Source organism: Aquila chrysaetos, chromosome Z (assembly GCF_900496995.4).
Source record: "Aquila chrysaetos chrysaetos chromosome Z, bAquChr1.4, whole genome shotgun sequence".
Classification (NCBI taxonomy): domain Eukaryota; kingdom Metazoa; phylum Chordata; class Aves; order Accipitriformes; family Accipitridae; genus Aquila; species Aquila chrysaetos.
In genome coordinates, this window is record NC_044030.1 from 79,340,479 (window position 1) to 79,361,576 (window position 21,098).

Sequence of the window (21,098 nt, forward strand, 5' to 3'; positions counted from 1 at the left end):
TGAAACCATTCACCCAGCCCAGCATCCTGAGCTTCAGCAAGGAAATTGGCAGCTAGTGAGAAAGATGCCTCAGCAACCTCAGTTGTGCAGAGCAGTTTTAGGTCTGACCAGTGGAAAGATTTGCCTGTGGTGATGAATAAGTGTGTGGTGGAAAGTAGTCAGTGCTTACTGTGCCAGCCCTTTGAGGACTATGCTGAACTCATCCACACAGTCCGGGTCATAATCTAGAGAGCTTAATATAACAGGATTTTACCAATCTCTTCCTGTTAGAGTCTTCCCCTTCCCCACTGAAAGATGTTTCAGCACTTCCTGATGTATTCCAGTTTAGCAAGGGCCCTCCTTTTCTTTTAAATCACTTTTAAATCATTCTTTTACTTATTTTTTGTAAATTTAAATCTTAATCATAATTACAAGCAGTATTTTCATTTAAATTAAGCTGTTTTCATTACATGAAATTGCTTCAGTGTACTTTTGAAGGAGGTTTCTATAATGCTCATTTTCACAGAGAATCTGAAAAACCATGAATGCCTTCCTTTCAAAAAAGACAAATTTTAACTCCATTTAACCATAACCAGCTTTCATATTTCCTGTTGAATGTATTTCTTTGAGGGTAGGCAAGGAGGTGAGATTGTGATCCAGAGGTGGATAGTCATCTATAGAATAGATTTGAAAATTTGTTAAAATTTAGCTAGACTTATTTGAGTTCACATCAAATCCCTCTATGCCTCCCGAGTATTACACACATTTGCTCATATTAAAGTGCATATGTCCACAGTCCTATTTGTTTTGTGCAACCATTTCATGCCTTGTGAAAGTTTGGGCTTTCAGTCAAGAATGTGAATTCATAATTATTTTAACAATTTTTATCCTGTGCTGCTGCACATCCGAGTTACCACATTTGCTATCTGTAATGACCAGTGGGGATTTTTCTTGTGAAAGAAACTTAGACCCTAGTGTAGTTTACTTTGCAAGACACATGAGGAAAGAATTTGAAGGAATTAACTGTGGGAGGGAAAGGCATGCTGCTCTCTCACTTCCAGTATGTGCTGATTACAGAACTTTGTCTCCTGAATGTCTCATCCAAACCAATAAACAAAACAACTCTTCAGAGGAGGACTAGCACCTCCTCACTTCAGACAAGATAGAAAATACACTTTATGCAGCAGGGAAATTAACAGTTATTTACCCTGCACACACTCTAGAAGAGAGGCCATTGAGGCAAGCCAGCAAGTGTGTGATCCCATAACGAGTAATCACAGACTGAAATGGGTTTGTGTCTTTTACTTCCTGACAAACAGTTTTTCAGAGTGTATCATCTGCATTTTTTCTTAAATTCTGAGGACCTGTGTGCCAACTACTTGTACCCTAAGAAGAGTGGATGCTCAAAATTAGAGAAGAAATACCAGCTAGGAATGAAACTAAGACTCTTCTGGCAAATAAACAGACCCTGATGAAGTGGGCATCAAGGGAGGATTTCTAATTTTCTTCTTGAAAGCAATATGTTTCATCTGTATGCCACTTATAAGTAAGTGCTTCTTTCCATCTCTGTGTATCAGGATGAACCAGAACAGTACCAAATCCAGTAACGCTATGAGTAAATAGCAACATCCCTGATCTTAATTATTAAAAAGAGCTTTTTATTGACTGATTTTTAACAATAGAATGTGAATTACGGGGTATGAGGGTTATTTGTTCAGAAATATTAATCAGCAATTATTTTCCCTAGCAAAAATATAGATTTTTTTCCCTTGCATTAATGTGGAGAGGGGTATTACTTGTTATTTACACTCTACTTTTGCATTTTCCTGACTATATAAGAAGTAGCAAAGAAAAAATGTTGGGTTCTTTTTCCAAGGTCCAAGCAGAATTGTCTTTTGAAGATAATTGAAAAAGGATTTTTATCAAATGTTCTGAAAAATAAAACACAACAAAACCCCAAGTTGCGCAGCAAATAGTGTTTTCAGACTACTGGAAACCAATGTAAACCTCTACTAAAGGGATTTGCAAAATTATTACTTGCATTCAATTTTCAGTGTCTACGTCACTTAAATTTTCAGAAAGCTTTTCAGAAGCCCCAAGAGATAGAATACAAAAGATCCAAGCTAGTCAGAAAACTGTACATTAATACTTATATTTTCAATGCATCTCCTTTGAAGGTTTGCTTGAAGCTGAACGAACAAAAGACTCATAGGAAATAGTTGCCCATAGTAATCAGTGTCCTGTATTGAAAACCATTTATCCAACTTCCAAAACATATTCTGGACCCACCTATTGCTTCAAACAACAAAGGTTATATTGAAGGGCTATTTGAGCAGCAAGAATCTCATAGGGGAGTGAGGGCGACAAGATATTGTAAAATACCATCAGAATGATGTAACACACACTCAGGCAAGTTTCTCAGTCCTCTCTTTCTTCCTTTTTACATTGGATACATTTATCCACCATTGAAGTTCTCTATCTTCTACTTGATACAACAAACAAAACATACAGCATGGGTATATTAAATCTTTCTCCAAAGTTTCAAGAAAGCTGTTCTTCCTTTTCTTTCAGTGAAACTGAGCCTTTTTTTCCCCTCCCCCTCCTTGTGAAGAATTGGGGGAAGGGCAGAAGAGAGTTTCCTTGTGAAATCAAAAGCTACCCTTGAATCAAGTCTGATAGGTTGCTGAAAATGCAGCACAGAAACGTGTTTCTGTCAGTGAAAGACCTTGTTTGTAACCGTAAGGATTGCATGCAGCACGTTGTTTGATCCTGGGAGGACTTTGATCTACGCTAGCACCTCAAATATAGCAAAGGATGTCACTAGGCTTTGGAAAAAGAAGGGAGAGGAGAGAAGGAAAGGGAAGGAAATTGCACATATGCAGCATCAAGCAGATGACACTGAATTCTTGATGCATTGGTCAAGTGAAGCTGGGCTTCGGACAGAGGAGAGCAGCTGTCACGCTTCTGGAGAGAAGTAGATTTCACCATCTACCCCAGAAAACACCATTCAGAACAGAAAAGATTCAGTGAAAGCATCTCAGAGCAGCTCTGGGCATGGAATTTGAAGCAAATAATTCCTTTACCTACACGAGCTGACTTCAAAGCTTTTGTGAGGCATAAGTGAAATGAAATTGGGGTGTCTCCTCCTTGTTTCCAGTTGTCTCACCAGAAGCGACTGAGGCTTGACTGAGGCTTAGTGCTGAAACTATACTTGAGGGCTAGAAACAGATGCTGATCTACAAAAAGGTAGGCACATCAGGACTCCTGGGCCACCACACTGCTGTGGGCACTGATCCAGAACTGGTAGGGCAGGATGCACGAGGCAGTCAAGGCCAAGAGCCATCCCTAGGTGTGAACAGGTCAGGGGTGGGTGCAGGTCTGTGACAGCACATGAACTTTTCTGGTGTGGGTGGACAGAGTACAGATGTGGCAGGGAATGTCAGTGCTAAGACAATGCAGATAGGACCTATTCTGCATACAAGCAGGTGCCTAAAATCTGTGCACCTGTGAGCAGCATGGGAGGCCTTGAGCAGACAGCACTGAAAGGAAGTTACCTAGAACCACCTCTTTCATATGCAAACGTGTCATTCCCTCATCTCTCCCCAGGACACTGTTCCTTCACAAAAAAAACAACATGCAACCTCCCAATGAAGTAATAGAAAGAAAAAAACTAAAATTCTCCTTGACAAAAACCCTCCTTCCCTTCTCACCCAGATAGGGAAGACGACACATATGATCAAGCAAGACAATGTGAATGCTTCACCTTTTCCCTGTGCTCATTGATGCTAGAGTAACTTTGAGGAGCCTTGCTCCCTGCTAACCAGCTTCCCTTTCTGTGCCCTTTGGTGACATGTGGTGGAACATGATAGGCATCTTGTATTATGTCTTGGAGAGAAGCAGAGAAGAGAGAAGTGAGGAATACTTAATACAATGCAGAGGTTCAGTGCAGTGACAATAGTCTCTATTATTCTTGACATGACCCTAATAGAAGCATGGGGCTGTTTGTAGGATGCCTCTTTTTATTGAAAAGTATATCTGACCCAAATTTTATTACAGATGTCAAATACAGTATAGACAAGTACAGCATGAGTCTAAGAGAAATTCTCCTTTCTTTTTTTTTTTTTTTAAAAAAGAAAGCAATAGTAAGAATGTCACTCTTCCCTTATTTATTTTCAGGTCAATCATGAGAAAGAGAAAAGAGACAGCCCCTTTCTGAAAGGCAAGAATCATCCTGAGCCATCACCTTATATTGGAAGAAAGATTTTCCCTCCCAACAGTTATCATCCTTTGTCAGCATCACAGGAACGTCTAGGACACTGTAGTCAAAAGCAGGAGCTGTCACTGCTAAGCACTGTACACAAACACAGATGCATATGAAAGGAAAAATCCTACTCTGGAGAACTCTAAATGTCTACTAATCAAAGAGATAACAGCGGGGGGAGGTTAATTAGCTCCATTTTGTAGGTAGGATATTAAGGCAAAGGTGGGTTTACATTGACTTCTGTCACATAGGCAAGTACTGAATCTAGATTTCTTAAATCCTGGTTCTGATTTGGCCCTCAAAACCGCATTTTATCATAGGTATTTTCTCTCTACACTTTCTCACAGCCTCACTTTCCCATCTAAAGGAAGACAAAGGAGGCCAGTTTTGAGATAGATAACTGAGGAGCTGCCAACTTCTTAATGAAATCTGAGGTCAGCTACAGTAAACTCCCCGTCTGTATGCCTAGTCCCCTCTTGTTACAGCATGTCAAGACCCTATATATTCTTCTTAAAATCAACCAAGTCTGGTATTTTGCCTCAAGGATCCATACAAAAATCTTCACCCACTTCAAAAAAATTCCTTAGTATTTCAGGTAAATTACCTAGTAATATCTGTAAAAATAGAGGAGAGGAGAAAATAAAGGAAGCACATGTGCAAACGTTGTCTTCAAATAGCCAAGAATCAGGTGAGTAGGAAACTTAATTGGGGTGGGCAGAGGAAAGCCAGTATCTGTTCTCTTCTTGGTTTGAATTAGGTAAGGCAGGGAATTTGTATCAGGGAAGCTCCATAGGTCAAGCAAATGTCATGCCTGCCTGTTTGGGTTGATTTCTGCTTTACTGGCCCTTTCATTTGAACAAGAATTTTCTAACAGATCCAAAAACTCAGTCTCAAATAAATGCATGACCAAAACCACCATGATCCCTCAAATGGAAAGGTCTTGAATTGACATTTTCTAGAGAAAATACTTTCATTAAAAAGAAAAAAATCAAACATAAGGCCCTAGAAAGACTCTTATGCATTATCAAGCACACTGTCTAGGCTAGGACAAAAAGAAAAGAAAAAGAGAGAGAAAAAGAAAAGGAGGAGCCAGATCATGAGATGATGGAGGCTAGTAGACCTCCGAGCCAAGACAGCAATGCTGTTTTCCTCTAGATATGCAGAATCTGTATATAAGCACAGCATTTGGGAAGCACAAGCATTGCATATTACTGTTATCATTGCAAGTGTGAGGGAAACTGACCCAAGCGCACTTAAGACTTCTTAAGGCAAAATCAGGGTTAGGAGTTTTATTTGCTTCAGTCAAAAGAGAAATGGTATGAACTGTTCATTTGGAAAATGTGCCTTTCCTTACAGGTTGAAAAGTAATTTTAGGATGGACAAACTGATATACGTGGTAACTCACACTCCAAGTTCAAAAGTGAATCCAGGTTTTTGCAACTGGATGAACTAGTGATTTTAAGTTTGCATGATAGATACTATGGACTTACTGGTTTAGCATTGCTGTATATCACTGACCTGGCCCCTGCTTCAGAAGCTAAACCCACTTACAGAAAAGCAGTTTTCTTTAAGTGGAACAAGAAGAAAATTGGAACACAGCTTCTATAAATCTGATAGTGGACAGAAAGAAAAGGAATGGGTGTGCAAGCAGATTAAAGTAGTTGTACATTGATGTGATCTGCAAATGGATGGCTGCACAGTCACTATACGCTAAAGGAAGTTAGTTGCTAACTGTTGCTTTAATCGTAATTTTATTGAAGCAAATACTCCATGACTAAAGTTTTTCTGGGGAGAAAAAACTCCAGCTGTCTTCCCCAAGTACCTGGGTTTTGATGAAATTTTTCTGGGGAGTTGTTTTGTTTATGTGTGTGTGTGCGCGTGCATGCACAGGCTACTTTCTAGAGGATGATAGAAAACAGAAATATTTCGAGGTAAAAAAATTTAAAAAGATAATTTTCTCTGATGGAATAAATGCTTCCATTTTTAAACTATTTTTTTAAACGCTGTTGAGTCCACCTGGTACAGATCTGATTTTATCCCGGTTGATTTAAGTGCTTAAAAAATGAAGTAAGGAAAAAAGGGTCATTCACTTCGATTAAAAGGGCATTAGGCTAGATTTCAAAAAGCCACAGGGTAGCATATCATCTTAGTCTAAGTTCAAGGTTAGAGCTGGTATTAAAAGGCAAAGCAAGTGAAATCAAGAGGGTTGCTGTTAAAGTTGGCTCTTATAATAGTGTCGGCTTCTGTTCAGAACTCTCTTGGCCTCTGGACAAGATACTGCAATTCAATAACAGCTAGCAGAGACTTTCTAGGACTCTCAAGGATGTTTTCCGAGACATAAACGGAGAGACCTCCAGTGGCTCTGATCTGTATCATCAAGCCACCACGGATAGGTGCAAGACTTCAAGCAACATCTCAGAAGCAGTCCTGGCTGACTGGATGGGCTATGAATAACCATAATAACAACGATTATAAAGAGTGTTTGCACATCAGTGCGAAAGAATGAGGAGCAAAGAGGATAAATGTGACTCTTAATCTTCAGCTATCTGCATGGGAAAGTATGATTAATAACTACAGAGGCTTAACATAACCTCCTCAGATAACGAGTGAGGTGGCCTTCTCCGAGCCCTGATTATCCTCTTCTAATGGGCTTCATTTATTGTGTAAACTAATAACCAAGGCCTAAGCACTGCACACTCCAGGGTCTGCAGGAAAAACACTGGGCCCAAATGTGATTAAGTTGGTGAAGACTGCCCAGCAACACAGTGTGTTGCTTGAGCTTGGAGGGGGGGACCAGGAGGAGGGAAAGAAAAGCAATGTATCCTGCAAAGAAATGAAGGAGAAAGTGGCAGAGATCTGCCTTTTAGTGTTGATCTGCTGCCATAAATCCTGTGCCTTTCAACCGGTATTGCTATGAGTTTTTGGCTGGAATTTGTGGAAAGCCAGAATACAGCCTCAAGGTACTAATACCAAAAAAGAGAGGCATTGGTAATGAGGGGATCTGATTGCAATGCTATCCAGAAAGTCAGCAGCATTGCCAGATCTGGAGAGTAACTTGAGTTGTCAGTCAGAGTTTCAGTGCTGGAGAGCAAAGAGGCACTCAAAGAAAGCTGGATTCCCCAAAGTGAACGAGTTCAACAACACAACCCTGGCCCAGACAAAAAAAAAAAAAAAAAAAAAAAAGAAATGACCTTCCAGCTCCCCTGGCTGTATCTCTAAAGTGCAAGCACAGCTGAAGGGAGGCAGCTTTACAGGGCATCTAAAGAAAGAGGCTAAGATTCTCATTTGCGCCGCATTGATGTAAAGAAGCTTAAACTCTGCAAGAGTCCACAGAGTTACTCTGAATTTACACCCAACAGACAAGAGTACAGAATGAGAGCTCCCCCTCACTTGGAAGCATATTTCTTAGCTGCACAATGAACATCACATTAGATTATCCAAACTGAAATAATTGTAAATACCCGATTTATCTGGACCCATTTGTGCTGTCTGCTTAATTGTTGCACTTCACTCAACAAGGACAATGAAATTAGTTTGGACAGGCTCACTTTAGAGGCATTACCACTGTGCTAAGGCAGCTTGGGTTCAGAGTGCTGATGGAAAAGGTTTAAGGCTCAATAGAATAAAATAAAAGAGAAACACATAGCAATATAGATAAATTTGGGACCTCCACTGGGACATGAGGTGCTGTCTTTGAAGGGTGCCACATCTGTATTTTACTCTTTGTAGTGTATCCACATTTGTAGAGCCTGTACTACAGTTTCCAAAAACCGTACAAAGCCCCCCAAACATACGCATTTTCTCAGGATCCCCTCAGCAGCAATCTGCTTGTTGGATGCCAGTGACATGTTGTGCCCAGCTTCCCCAGGAGTGTCTTAGCCTCTGCCCTCCCAGGTGAAAATATGTGTAATATCAAGCAATGTGAAGGTGCAGTGGCAGAAAAAATAACAAGCTGGGAGCAGCAGGCTGCTACCACCAAAATAGGTAGTCTGCAAGGCTCACCCTCCCACACAGAGCCCCCACCTCCCTTCCCCTGTGCAGGATAAGCATGGGCACAGAATTCAACCCCTAGTCACTCCCCAGTTGCTCTAAGGAAGAACTGGCAAGAGAACACTGCATGAACAACCCTCTCCTGGCTGCTTTGTTTCTCTTGGGCAACATGAACATACACTGAAAAACTCACATACACTAAGCCTCCTAATTTCAAGAAACATCAGATTTACAACAAGCCAACTATGCTATCTATGTACGTGTAGTGTCACAAAACATGAAAAGGAACAGTAACCCAAGTCTCTCCCTTTGTCTGGAAAAAATACGTGATCTCCCAGGCAGAAGTAGTTGGGAAGCACAGTGTTCCTCCTCAGCAGCTGTAATCTCAACTCATTTCACCAGGCAGGCATTACATGAACACAGGGTAATGTTTCCAGCAAATCTACAAAGGAGATAAGAGATGGCAAGGACAGATGTACAGAGTGAGATGGGATGGAGGAGAAAAGAGGAAAATGCTGTTTGGCCAGAAATGAGGGACTAGTGTGACTTTATTGAGAAAGGACACCACAAAGTAGTGCAAAAGACAGAAGCAATTTCTCAGATGTTTACCAAGGAAAACTTGACAGTAAGTCAGCCATAAATAAAAAGACCCAGAATGCTATTCCATTGACCAAAGCTATAAATGAAATCAGAAACTCATGCCAGCATGTCTTATAAGTTACTTATTTACCATGCAAAGTCACTATAGTAGCATAGAAATGACTGAGCCATTCACAGAACAAGAGAAAAATAAATTCACTCCATCTGTTTGAAGGAGCAACCTGAGCTTGGAATGGATTAGTTATAGCTGGACAAGACTTGCTCTGCCAAAACCTGCCTACAAAGCCAGTGATCAAAACAGTAATTTTTTGCAACATGCCAAAGAAAACATGCACTAGAAAGTAGCAGAGGCATTGAGGATTGTAATTTACCATACCTAAGGGGAAAGGAAAGGAACAACTTCATTCTAGCACCATAGGATTAATTTGGTGCTGAAAATGCATGCATATCAAGGTCAAAATATGGTACAGAACTCAAAGGATTTTGAAGGCACAGGTTTTTAAAAGGAATTGTATTTTAAAAAGATGATTTTTTTTTTTTTAAAGGGTGACATGGTGGGAAGGGGAGGGGAGAAAAAGTATGGGAAACAAGATATAAGAAGTTCCCATTAAAGAGAAAAATGGGAAATGCACATTTCTTCTTTGAAAAATAGGTTAGGCTTAATTTTGTCCTTGTACTTACAGAAACTAATCAGAGAGATTTGACATTGCTGGGAACCTGCCAAGTGCAGCAACTCGTACATGCAGTGCCACTGTAAGTCTCTCACTGCAGCTACTCAACAGAGCAAAGTCACTTCAGATACCTACTTGCATGAACTGATAGTGCAATCTCATGGTCAGTCATTCCCCACTACTTTCTGCCTGCCAAAGTAAGAGCACAGCAGAAGTGAAGCACAGAAGCTAAATGGGTTACATCACGTCAAGTCCTATCAAAAGTTATCTGTAAGTGGAGAGGTGGGATATCTTCTGCCACTCCCAAAAGCATTCCAGCTCTGCTAGTTCTTTAAAAGGTGTTCTTAACTTTAAGCACATAATTAAGCTTAATGCACGAGTCATGCTCTTAGACTATTTAATACAGGATACACAGCTTTTTTAAAAGATCTGCAGCCAGTGGCTAGATTTCACATGGTAAGGCTTGCAGTCTTGTCTACACTCCAACTGAAAGTCTGTTTTCAACATGCATAGATGTTCCTAACCTACATAGCGTAAGTAGCACTAACAGAAATAATGTTTCAGGCAAGATTCAAGTCCTTATTGTATAATCACCCCCCAAGGAATTACAGTCATGGAATACAGTTGCTGCACAGCATTCAAGTCTGTGGTTTCGTGTTTTTGTTTCTATTATACATGTTATTTAAATTAAACTAGACCAAGACACACCTCTATGGGCTTCAATGATAATAATTTTGGTGGCAGACATACATACCTGATCCATCAGTCTTGTGTATGGTCTTCAACCTTTGTACTTTAAAAAAAACCACCCAAACTACTTTTGTCTAACTGAGTATCTGAAGGATTTAAAGACACGTACACACTGCACAAAGAAACACAGGGCAGACAGCTTACCCCAATGTAAGCTATGAGTAGTCCAGCTGCCAATGGTAAACCTGTAGTATAGGTGGGCACATTGCCAAAGGTGGAAGTCCAAATCATATAATTATACAGCATTTTCATCTAAGTGCTTTATTGAAAGCTTACATTATCCTTGCATTACAAATCACAATCAGCACATGCTTCTCCATTACTATATAGTGCAAATACGGGAAGTGGGTGTTTATGGAAAGGTTAGTCTATGAACAATGACCCCTGAACTAGGTAATGTCACACGGTATCATCCATATGACTGGACAGATGACAAGTAAATTGACTGTTAAAGGGTACCTGTTCTTCTCTTCCTCTGTTCTGTGACTGAGGACATGGGATGAGAAATGGAGGTTTACTGCTTGCAAATTATTCCTGGGCATATCCCATCACCACTTGAATCAGTAGGGTGATGCATCTAGAAACCCCAGTGTTTAGGGTTCGTTAGTATCTAATGGCTAACACTGTTGAAACACCAAGACACCAACCATCTTTCATTCCTGCAGTTTGGAGCTGGGACCTCTCTCTAGTAAAAAGCCCGTGGGAGCTACTGAATGGCCCAGCAGGTGTCAGGGATGCTCAGCGTTTCGTGAGATCAGATATTTGGATGCAAAGATTCTTGGTAGAAATATGTTTCCTCATTTAGAGCTATGGTACTGTTCACGATGACATCATTTCAGCAGTGACAAATATAGCTGAGTCTGCTCTTTCCTATGCCATATAAATCCCTTGACCTCAATCAGATCACTGCTGATTTACACTTGTGTAAATGAAGTCAGAATCAAACCCATGGCATTCACAAATGTAGGCCAGAGTAAGCATTACTCACAGACAAGAGACAACCCTTCAGAGGAAGGAAAAAAAGATCATTTTCATGCAAATATCCTTAATAATAAGGAACAAGAGATAGAAATAAGAGTATGAATGAAATGCAATCAAGAACTGCTCCGAGATCAGATTTGCTTCTAACTTTATGATGCTGCATCAGCTGCTCTTAAAGTAGCTTAAGCCCAAAATTTGACCTACCTGAAACTTGTTATATATAATTTTTCATCAGGGATCTGTGAGCTAACTCAATCCCTAGGCTTGGCTTTGAAGATAGCTGAAGGTGCTCAGCTACTTGCAGGATCTGAAAAGGTTTGATTGCTGTGTTCTGTGAAAATGGAAACTTTTTTTTCTCCGAGATCCAGGTTTGCCCTCAAATCGTTACACATTATCTATTTATTTATGCATAAACAGTGGCATTATGGTTTGGAGAATAGGGGCCCTTTGATGGGAGGTAAGCTTGACTAGCCTATGGGAGTTTACTGCTATGCATATAAATGAGGCCATACATACAAATATGCAGAACAGACAAGTGAAAATATACAGCATCTCTTTAAAATGAAATACTTTGATTGCTCCAATCACAAGAAGTTGTAAAACTACCCTGAAGAATTAACAGCCTCAGTACATGCTAACTACATCCATCATAAATTCGTCTTTAGTTTCTGTTATCATATCACTGTCTCTTGGGACCCCCAGTCCTGTCATCATTTGCCCTTTATAATTTATTCAGCTTGTACTTGCCTGAATCCTTTCTACTTATCATTCATCTTTACAGTTGTACATAAAATTAGATTGATCCTCCTATGGCAGACACGTCAGAGAGAAAAGTTGTCATTGAATAACACATAAAGCAAATGAAGGTCCAGCAAAAGCTTTTGTTGAATAACTTGGAAATCGTCCTTTGAGAGCCAAAAGGTGTCAAATTAGAAAGACAAGACAATGCTACCTTAACAATTTTTTTTTTTTGCACACCATTTTTTAATTGCCACCAAGTCTCAAACACAACTGAGAAGCCTTGTTCCCATTTTGCATATCAAGCCAAGCTTGGTTAGCCACCACAAATGTGATGAATACACCAGTCTCAGCTGAGATAACAGCATGCATCCAACACACTGGTTCTATCAGAATGCTTGCACTGTATCCTTTTCCTCCAAAGCTCTTTGGACTGGGTGGCACAGAGAGAGTTTACTTTGTATTCTAGAGGCTGCTGTATAGGGATACAGAAGCCAATCTTTAACTAGTGAAATGGAACTTTAATGTTTACCAAGCAGATAGGACCCAGGTGTTTCATCTCATCTGGTGAACAGAACAGCACTGTCAAACTACAGGGGTTTTTAGCAAATGGAAAGCACATATAGTTTCCCTCCCTCTCTTGTCCCCTCCTTTCCCTAAAGCAAGATCCAAAAGTCCTTTTACTGGCTGGTCAGTCAGAAGGAGGAAACAAGGGGTTTTAAAAAACATAATAAATCTTTTTAACCATGACATTGACACCCAAAGATTTTAAAGCACTGAAGAATTTCTACAGGACTGGTTTTTGCAAGTCTCTTACCTCAAATCTGTTTTTATTCCTTTTCATCTTCATTTTTAACTTCAGAAAACAGACATGTTTCTCCCAAGGGAACAATTAAATGTGTTTTCTTTCAAAATCTAAAGGGCATGGTGAGCAGGCTGTGTGTTCAAGCAGGCTACTTTAATCAATGGAACCCATCCAGCCTGCCACTGCTGACCAAATTGCAATTTACATTGGCAGAGAAAACTTTTGAAATGGGAAGGTGTGGGAATATAATACCATTTTTGGCATAACAGTGTGCAGGCTGATACGTGGTTTAATGGTTTTCTAACAAGCTTTTGGAAAAAGCTTTGAAACAGTAAAAAAAAAAGACAATAAGACTGTAAAATTACAGCAAGGTCTGCTTGAATAGTGAAATCTATGCTATATGTGCAGAACTTCTGGAGTCCACATGACACTTATGTCTCATTTAAGACTTATTACAAGGATTCAAGATGGTCTAGATTTTGCAAGACACCCTTCTCCCCTCCCCGGCATGCTCAGGTGTCTTTCCTCACATATACATATGAATTTGAGCCAGATAAGACCAATAACATTGAAAAACTTCTTTAATTTTTTTTTTTAACTAAGCATAACTTTAGTTGCATTAGAGAAGGGTTTTTTTGTTTGTTTAAAACTGGGTTTAATATAAGTTTTATGAGCTCACCTGTCTTCTAATGTTACAGATGCATATTTTTGCATACGATGAATAAAACGGAATGCATTTTTTCTAGATGGCAGAAGAGACAAAGGATATCAGAACAGTTAGGAAGAAAACTAATTATGTTATGGACTGAGAAATTTAGCATACCAGTAGTACCACTCTCCCTTTCAAGAGGAACACATACAGTAAGAAAACCCAGTCTATTTCCCAGCCTGAATAAGCCCTGCAGATTGCTGAGGTTAACAGTTTCTTGGCTACTTAATTTCATAGTTATTCTTTGCAAGTCTTACAGGGAGGTTTTAACATTATGCAAAGAGGCAGCGCCTCCAACCAAGTATACATGGACTATTCATTCCCATTGCCTGAGAAAGCCACAAAGAACTAGAGGAAAAAAATGCCTCTGTGCTTATCATACATGAGCTCAGTTTATTTGTGCTATAAATAAAAGTAGATCTTGATAGTGTAATTACATTTCTCAGCATTATCCTCTGCCATTTGCTTCAGAAAGAAAAAAGAAAGGGGAGAAAAAGTTGCGTTCACTATAATTTGTAATCAAAATGACTACGCTTAAAACATAATTTTATTTCTCTGATTTCATTTCCTGTGGAGCTTTGTGGGGCAAATAGATAATATTATACCAAATCTGCAGGCAGATAATTCTCACATCCCCTGCGCTGTCATTGTCTAGAACACTTTTCCCCCCTCCCCATGTTTTCCCCAAGACCATGGGCTGTGTTTTTGATATTACATTATCATCAAGAGATATATTGGCATCAGAAATCCCAAGGGTGAATCAACTTTTACTTTCTCTACTTTCTTTCTCCTGCTCCCCCAAATTACTCTTCCTTGCCTAATTTGCTTTTTATAATGTTGGAGGAAAAAAAAAAAAAAAAAAAAAAAAATTGGTTTCCCACTATGAAGGATTAGCGCAGATTATGGTGAACAGTGTTAATTATAGGTAGGGAAAGAGAATAGTGCATCTCTCCAATCTGTTCTTGATTTCCCCCGTGTCTGGCTGGCTGGTAATAAGCCTCCTTTAATCTGGCAGTCCCCTTGGTGAAATCAGCACCACGGACAGCAATATTGATTGCTTCTGAGAAACCATCACAGCTGCTCAACCAAATTACCTTTGATATGTGACCTTTAATGTAATTACTGCAACATCAAAGCATTTCTATAAATTATTAAAGAACTAATATACTTCATCATCCAGCTACTCTATTATATGTAAAATAAACAATCACAAGTAAATGCTAGAATTTGAATTGTCCGACACTCGCAAAGTGCTTTTTACACATACATACACACCCTGCTACGTTAACCTTCTGTTTTAGGCAAGACAATTTCAAACTGTCCAAAACAGCCTAATTCATTTAGATGAAGAGGATCCAACTAATAATTTTATGTTTTACATTCCATTCTAGTTGCTTCAAAATATCTATCATGATTCCTTCCCGCCCCAAAACAAAGTGCTGTAAAGACTTTATTAATCAACACATACTTGCTTGGAAGTCTTTTGATTATTCCACAAGATGACTTTATGTCCCACATATAACATAGAAATATGTGAAACATATTTCTGTCATCTTACAAAGCACATCCAGAAAGTAATTACTGTAAAATATGTGCATGTAGCCACTCTACTAAAACCAAAGTGATACATAGCTAAGAGGCAAGGCGTCTGAATCTGGACACAAACTCCTCATGCCTCACTATTTCAATACATTAGCATTCATGTGCATATTATTAAAAATGACTCAATTCTGTGTTTTATAATACAAAGAACACAAACAGCAATATTGCAAGAGCAGGCAAATACACAGTTTACTGGGGGATGGGAAAGGATTGTCTAGATTCAACGGCTCACCGTAGTACTATTTTCTTTTTTTCTATACCAGCATTGTTAATTATTTTTGATACCTTCTCAGTAGCACTGTTTGTGTCACAGACAGTAGAGGGTCAAGAGAAGGTGTTATATATGTGTCATTTGTGAACTCAAGTGGATGAGGACTTAGACCCCTGACCTTATGAGTGCTTTTTATTTTATGGTGATGAACTATGCTTGGTATTGTTGGTGCATGTTATCAAGAACAGTCAGGTAAGTCATAAATAATTCTCTGCTACTCACATAGGAACCATAAAACAGTATCCAGGCATAATAGTTTATCAAGAGGCAAGGCTGGTTTCCTTAAATAAACTACAGTGACATCATTCAGAAGATGAGTTCAGAAACTTGGCAGAAAGCTGTATGCAGAGGGTTTGCTGGTGGAAAGTAAACCTTTATCCTGAGACAAACAGAACTGGAAATGAAAGGGACGGGAGAAATCAGTGCTCAGAACTCTCAAAAACCTCATTGCTATTTTAGACAGAGGATTCACTGTTCCCAATTCAATCAGATCCTGATGTGTCACCTCAAAGTGTAAAACAAAACAAAAAAGCCTTCTGAAGTCAGCGTGGTCAGTATGGGCTATATGTGATAGAAATGGTGTAAACCAAGGAAGGAATGTTTTGCCTGTAGTCTAGAATCAGTCAGTATAACCTCTGAAGGAAGTCTTGATCTTAATGCAAAAGCCGGTTGAATTTTGTCACTGTCCAAGACAACAGTTTTGACTTCAAGAGTTTTGTGATTTAAAATCTCTAAAAAGCAGACTGAGATTCAGAATTGTAGACATATAAAGGAGTAATTTTAAAAAAAAAAAAAAAAGAAAAAAAAGAAATCCTAAATTGTCACTTGCCCTCCCTCCCCAGCTCTGAGCCCTCGGTCTCACTGACCCACTGTCTTCTTGAAGATATTCCCATTATACAACTTCAGGATGAGATTTTAACCCCATAGAGTAGATATGAGTTCCATATGCAAGTAAGTGGTCTGGTTCCTAACGAAGAGAGCAAACAGTCTCAGTGAAAAAAACTGGAATTCCAGTTAGTATCTTTTAAATACACAAACACCCTATTCATCACAAGTATATCTCTAGTTTTGATAAATACATGTTTGATTTCAAGCATATTTCAGAAAATTTCAGGTAAAATGTTACCCAAAACATCCTTATTTGAAATATTTTCATTTATTGTACATCCAGTTCTATTGTTCCAAGGAGAGAGAAGTAAAAAGAAAACAACACCTGTTGGGGGGGGGGGGGGGAAAAAAAAAAAAAAAAAAAAAAAAAAACCTAAACCCCAACAAGACTCAAGTTACTCTCAATCTGTGGCTAACGATTTTCTAGGAAAAAAAAAATAATTCAGAGGGAGTTGTCAGCTGACAGAAATGTATTTTTAGGGAATGAAGTATGTATATATTTACATAAGGTATGGCCTTTAAAGCAAAGATAGATGTAGATGAGCAACTGCGTGGGCATCTCCATACTGGCAAGGTGGCATAAAGATAGGTAAATAGACCCAGGATGATGGAAACAAGCAGAGCAGAATGAACACTTTCTTCAGCAACATAGAGCAACTGACGTGTCTTAGGTTTTGTGGAAAGGTAGGTTATGGGTACACAGGACTCAGTCAGTCAACAACAACTAATAAAGGTAGACTTTTGGATCAATTTCCTCTCAGTTTAGATGCAGCCTGGAACCCTCAGGATCCCACTCGTAATTACTTGATCACTGACTTTCGTGTCATTGTGAAACTAGCCCTATTCTAGCCACAGGAGTACTGCACTCGGCTGTTTCCAATCCACGTACCCTGGCTGAATCTAAATAGTGTCTCTCTCTCCCTCCTCCCGGTTACTGCTAAACTGGAAACCCATCCCAGCAGGGCAGGTCTTCCCCACATAATGCTGATTCTATTTTTAGTTCTGCTTGTGTTGTCTGAACCTTAGATCTTGCTCATGTGAATAATTTTCCTCATTATCTTGTGTTCGTCTCTCCTCTCTCTCTTTTCTCCTTGTCTCACCGCCTTTCCAATCTGCTACAGCTGCTTGAATACTAAAGTAACTGAGTCAAACCACTTTGTCATCAGGAATATGTTTTCATTCTGTGATAACTCAATAATGTGATCTGTTCCTTGATTTCTTGCTGCCACACCTTGCTTCAGAGAAGAAAAATAGTAAGAGGTAGCACCTGGTAAGCACTTCAAATATTTCATTGTAATAGTCAGAATCCTAAAACCTTTCCTCAGCTGAGTGAGGCTGGTAGAATCCAGCCCATAACCAGTTAATTACTGTTTTCCTGACTCCTGATAAGAGCAAAAAGCTTTTCATTTTGCGCCTGGAAACTGTTTGGGTGGGTTGGTGGTGTCTTCATTTTATTAGCACAATGCAAATAGTGAATCATCCAAGCAACCAGAGACATTATGCTCCAAACCCAAGATGAGAACTCCATATGTAACCCATTTTAGATTTAAAAAAAAAAAAAAAAAAGTTAGCAATCTGGACTCACCCCTGGCAGTGTCTTCTGTTCATGCAGTGCACTCTGGGCCTTTAGAGCAGACTCCCTTTCGCAGTATGTTAGGAAGGCACAGCCTGTAAACAAAAGGCAAAACCTCAGTAAGAGCAGCGCTTCAGAGGGGATCTGTTTAAAATTGAGACATAGAGCAAACCACTTTCCCATCATCACCCCATTCCCTGTAAAACAATCATAAAAATCTCTCCTTAGTAGGTCAGTAGTAAAGAGTCAAGAAATTAAGCTATCATCACTTCCTCTGAGCCCTGGTGAAGAGTGAGCAACAGTGTGGCTATGAGTGTTTATTTTTGTTTGAATACATGCTTAAGTGTCAGATACAGAGGGCTGTACAGGATTAGTGACCTCAATGAACCCACATAGTGGCAAGGTGGGGCATGAGCTCCAAATCCTGCTCCAGCAGCAGCACTGGGAACAAGCCCCTTACTGCCATATCACGCTGAAGGTCTCATGCCCTTCTTTTGTACCAAGTACTTCAAGTAAAGGGCATACAAGGACTTGGGACTTCCTACTGCAGAGGACTACGCCTATTGTTTAGCCTGACTTGCATCCACAAGTAGTCTCCCTGTTTGCATCACACCAGAAAGCCACCACCCTGCACTTGCTGCTGCAAGGGGTCATTGGCTTCCCGCCATGCATACAAAGACAATCACAGCAAAGCCCAAACAATCAATCCAAAACATCCATGTTGCTTTACAGATCATTAGAACTCCAGCGATGCTCCAATGGATCATGTCTTTGATTCTTCCAAAAAGTTGTCTTAACTACAAAGACTAAAGCCCTGTCATGGTAAGGCAGAGCAAAAACCCTGCTCTGCCTTCTCTCCCTACCTCCATGCTCACCTTCTGGTAAAACTGGTCAATGTTGCAACATCTTACACCAGTTGTGTGTGTGTCTGATATGATCAGATTATTCCTTCTTACTGCAGTATACTGAAAACCTGCCAGTTCCTGCAGCAAAAGAAGTGCTTGTTATGCAGAGGACATTTTCTCTGAAGTTACTACAGAATGTCTGCAACCTTGCCAGCTCCTTGAAATGGAGGTATCATATCTCTCAAGGTTCAGGCAGCATGTCCATCAAACTGTAGGCATCTTCCAAGAGCAGCACAAGTACAGAGAGACTGCTGAAGAAACAAACATGTCCCATAACCTCATCTTGACCAACCCACCTTCACCCCACGTATATAAAAAAAGTGTGCAACAGGTGAGTAAACAGTAGACTATGAAATTTTTTTCAGCTTTGATCACCACTGCGGTCTTTTTGTCCATACAGGGTTCACTGTTTTATCCAATTTGGTTCCTTAGACAATATTACAGAAGAAATATACACTTGTTCTTTAGTTCTTTACAAAGTTTTTAACAGATTAGTACGCACAAGAGAGTAGGGAGATTTTTTTTCTATAAACACATATATATATATATATATATATGTATTTTCTTAAAGACTGTCTTGTTGAAGTTACCCTACTCCTCTCACAATGAAGCCACAAGCTGGATGAATGTTCCAATTTGGCATGGAAAGAAAACCTATTTTTTGCCCTATTTCTTACCCTATATTGCTTTCTGAAGGTCTTGTTCCTTTCAGTTTATTCAAGCCGATTACATTTATTATGTCTCAATAATTGAGACTCAGAAGCAGAAGTTGACAAGCAAGGAAGGAGACTGAACAACAGCAAAAGTTTGCATACTCTAATTGGAATTATTTGGATTCGTTCCCCTCTAACTTTAAATGGATGAGTTTTCAGTCAGTCTGCATCTACCAGAGAGGAGGAAAAAACTGTGGCAGAGAGTTTACAGCTACAAGAAGTAATGGATTGAAAAGGATCCTTAAAAGTCACCCATAGCTTGATAATCAAATGGGAAACTATGCTTAAATTTAATTTGAGTGCTAAATCACAGGCTGAGAGCTCTCTGTTGACTAGACACAATAAGAAAGTCTTCCTTCAGTAGCAGACGTGGAGCAGCTGATACAGTCTAATTAGGCACATCATAGTGCACTGTTATAGAGATAAACTATGCAGTGTAAAGCTCCCATAATGATAGCTATATTTTTCTCCTCCTTGTGATGGCCATGATGACAGTTCAGGGTAACAATGTCCTGCAACTCCTACCATATGACTGTAATTCAGACTGAGTAGACAGAAGACTACTCCTCTCTGAAGGAGCAAATTTTCCTTCCAAGATCCACATAAAGTGTTGGGGGGGACAGGTCCTCATCAGGGAGAAACCTCTGTTAAGTCCTCTCCAGACATGTTTGTGGAAGTGGTAGAAGTACCAAATTCCCAGAAACACTACTTAGTAGAATGCATCCAAACATCACTGATTTCCCAAACAAGGTGTTAAAGACAGAAAGACTTTGAACAGAAAAGAAGAAATCTAGTCTCTCATATGGCCAGGCAAAGAAAAATCGTGTTTTTCAGGGACAAAAAAATGTTTTGTGGAGGTAATTCTTTTTCTCTTGCTCCTTAAAAATGTCATGCACATGAATACACTCTATTCCACTATTGTGGGGCAAAAAGTAATTTATTTAGGAAAAACAATACCTCATTTATTTTAAGTAAATCCTGGTAAGAAGTTCCACCCCTGCAATGGCCAGCTGGAATAAAGTAGAGCTTAATGTTCATAATAGGCCTTAAACTTGAACTTCAAAAGGCTAGTTCATGGGTTTCTTTGTCTTGCCTTTACTTATTACAAGACCACTCTAAAAGGCACAAAGCCAGCATCAGCTAGAGTATTATTTTTCAAAAGCATGAACATGTGGCTTGTGATAAAACAATACATATCTATTATTCCACCCTGAAAAAATTTCCCCATTTCAGCTCCTTGTGCATTAGGACAAAAGGCAGTAAGATTTCTTGCCCCTCCTGCCCCCTTCCTTAGGAACATCAAAATACTTGATCTGTTCTTTGTTTTGTGATGCTTAAAGGAATTACAACTGTATCACCTCTTTCAGGTGTTACTTTTCTTAGGCTACATCTTCCAACATGCATCCATATGACCCCTCCAAAGGATTCTTCCTTCCTGGAGAACGTTGCTTAAAGAACAGAACACTGAACACTCAGGTTAACACTACAGGATACAACACCCTAAACAACTGAGTCTTGAAATAATGTCATATGAAGCAGCTATTATGGGCTTTACAGAGAAGTCAAGCTGGTGAAAAAAGTTATTTTTTCCACTTTGATTTCCCAGATGGAAAACAATTTCAGAACAATAAATTTTCCCCACTGAAAATTTTGATTGTGTAC

At 39.4% G+C, this 21,098-nt stretch overlaps 1 protein-coding gene across 1 annotated transcript in view; it reads right to left on the reverse strand.

Annotated features, from left to right (window-relative positions):
* Positions 1-21,098, reverse strand: part of CELF4 (CUGBP Elav-like family member 4) — a 716,072-nt gene that overhangs the window by 605,420 nt on the left and 89,554 nt on the right. The window contains 1 exon segment of the mRNA XM_030004110.2: positions 17,831-17,913. Coding sequence (XP_029859970.1) covers positions 17,831-17,913 — 83 coding nt within the window.